At 37.0% G+C, this 857-nt stretch overlaps 2 protein-coding genes across 2 annotated transcripts in view; one reads left to right on the forward strand and one right to left on the reverse strand.

The window, feature by feature from the left end:
* Nucleotides 1-857, reverse strand: part of LOC119594376 (guanine nucleotide-binding protein subunit beta-2-like) — a 41,136-nt gene that overhangs the window by 36,709 nt on the left and 3,570 nt on the right. Inside the window, exon 2 of the mRNA XM_037943437.1 lies at nt 327-406. Within this exon, the coding sequence (XP_037799365.1) occupies nt 327-395 (69 nt within the window). The 5' untranslated portion in view covers nt 396-406. The remainder of the gene's footprint in view (nt 1-326; nt 407-857) is intronic.
* The window catches only part of LOC119594377 (procollagen-lysine,2-oxoglutarate 5-dioxygenase 1-like), a 46,541-nt gene that overhangs the window by 8,028 nt on the left and 37,656 nt on the right, over nt 1-857 (forward strand).

The following is an 857-nucleotide window of genomic DNA, read 5'->3' on the forward strand; positions in this document are numbered from 1 at the left end:
ATTTTTTCTATCTTTTCTTTTAGAAATAGGGAGTATTATATATGTTTGATATTTCTGCGTGTAAACACACACGCACATTCGTAGGCCTATATACGTGTTGTGTATCATCTTTACTGGACAGCGAGGTCCTTATGGTTGATATGCTGTCTCATACCAAATAAATCCTCATACTGGAAGTAGTCCGGTGCAAATTGGATGCAAAAGAAATTTCTTTTTCTTTCTCTTTTTCTTTTTTCAAAGAGCGAAGCGAATGCAAATCCTTGTGCAGTCGTGTAATTCCTGTACTGTTACGCATTGAGTCCTTCGGAGTGTCTTTGAGTCCTTACCTGCACCTTGGCGATGGCATCCTGAAGCTCCTTCTTGAGCTTCTCTACCTCGGGGTCCTTGGGCGGCATCCTGCTCCTTCCTGACGGAGAAGAAACTTGTGTTAGGAGTCTCAGGAAAAGAAAATGGGACGTAGTCATGGAAGAATTGGAGGAAACAAAGGGGGGAGGATAAAATAAAGGAGAAGAAGAAAAAAAACGCATTAAAGAAATATAAACATGAATACTGTTAATATGAAGAATTAAATCATAAAGGAATAATATTCTAATATGGTAGGGAATAAATGAAAATATCTAGAAACAAAAAACTATCATAATCAATCACAAAGCATCTGCAAAGAACGGGGTTGACTCCCATTCTTCATAATTCACAAAAATGAAAATGTGAAAAAAAAGTTGCAATCGATACTTTAAGAACATATATTCTCGTTATGTCGGTCTGTCACACGAAGAAGAAAGATGACTTGGCATTTGGATTAGCAGGCTGTATGTTTTATTACACATGTTTCTTAGATCTTTTGGGCAGTATTCTTA

The sequence above is a fragment of the Penaeus monodon genome, chromosome 33, assembly GCF_015228065.2.
Source record: "Penaeus monodon isolate SGIC_2016 chromosome 33, NSTDA_Pmon_1, whole genome shotgun sequence".
In the NCBI taxonomy this organism is placed as follows: Eukaryota; Metazoa; Arthropoda; class Malacostraca; order Decapoda; family Penaeidae; genus Penaeus; species Penaeus monodon.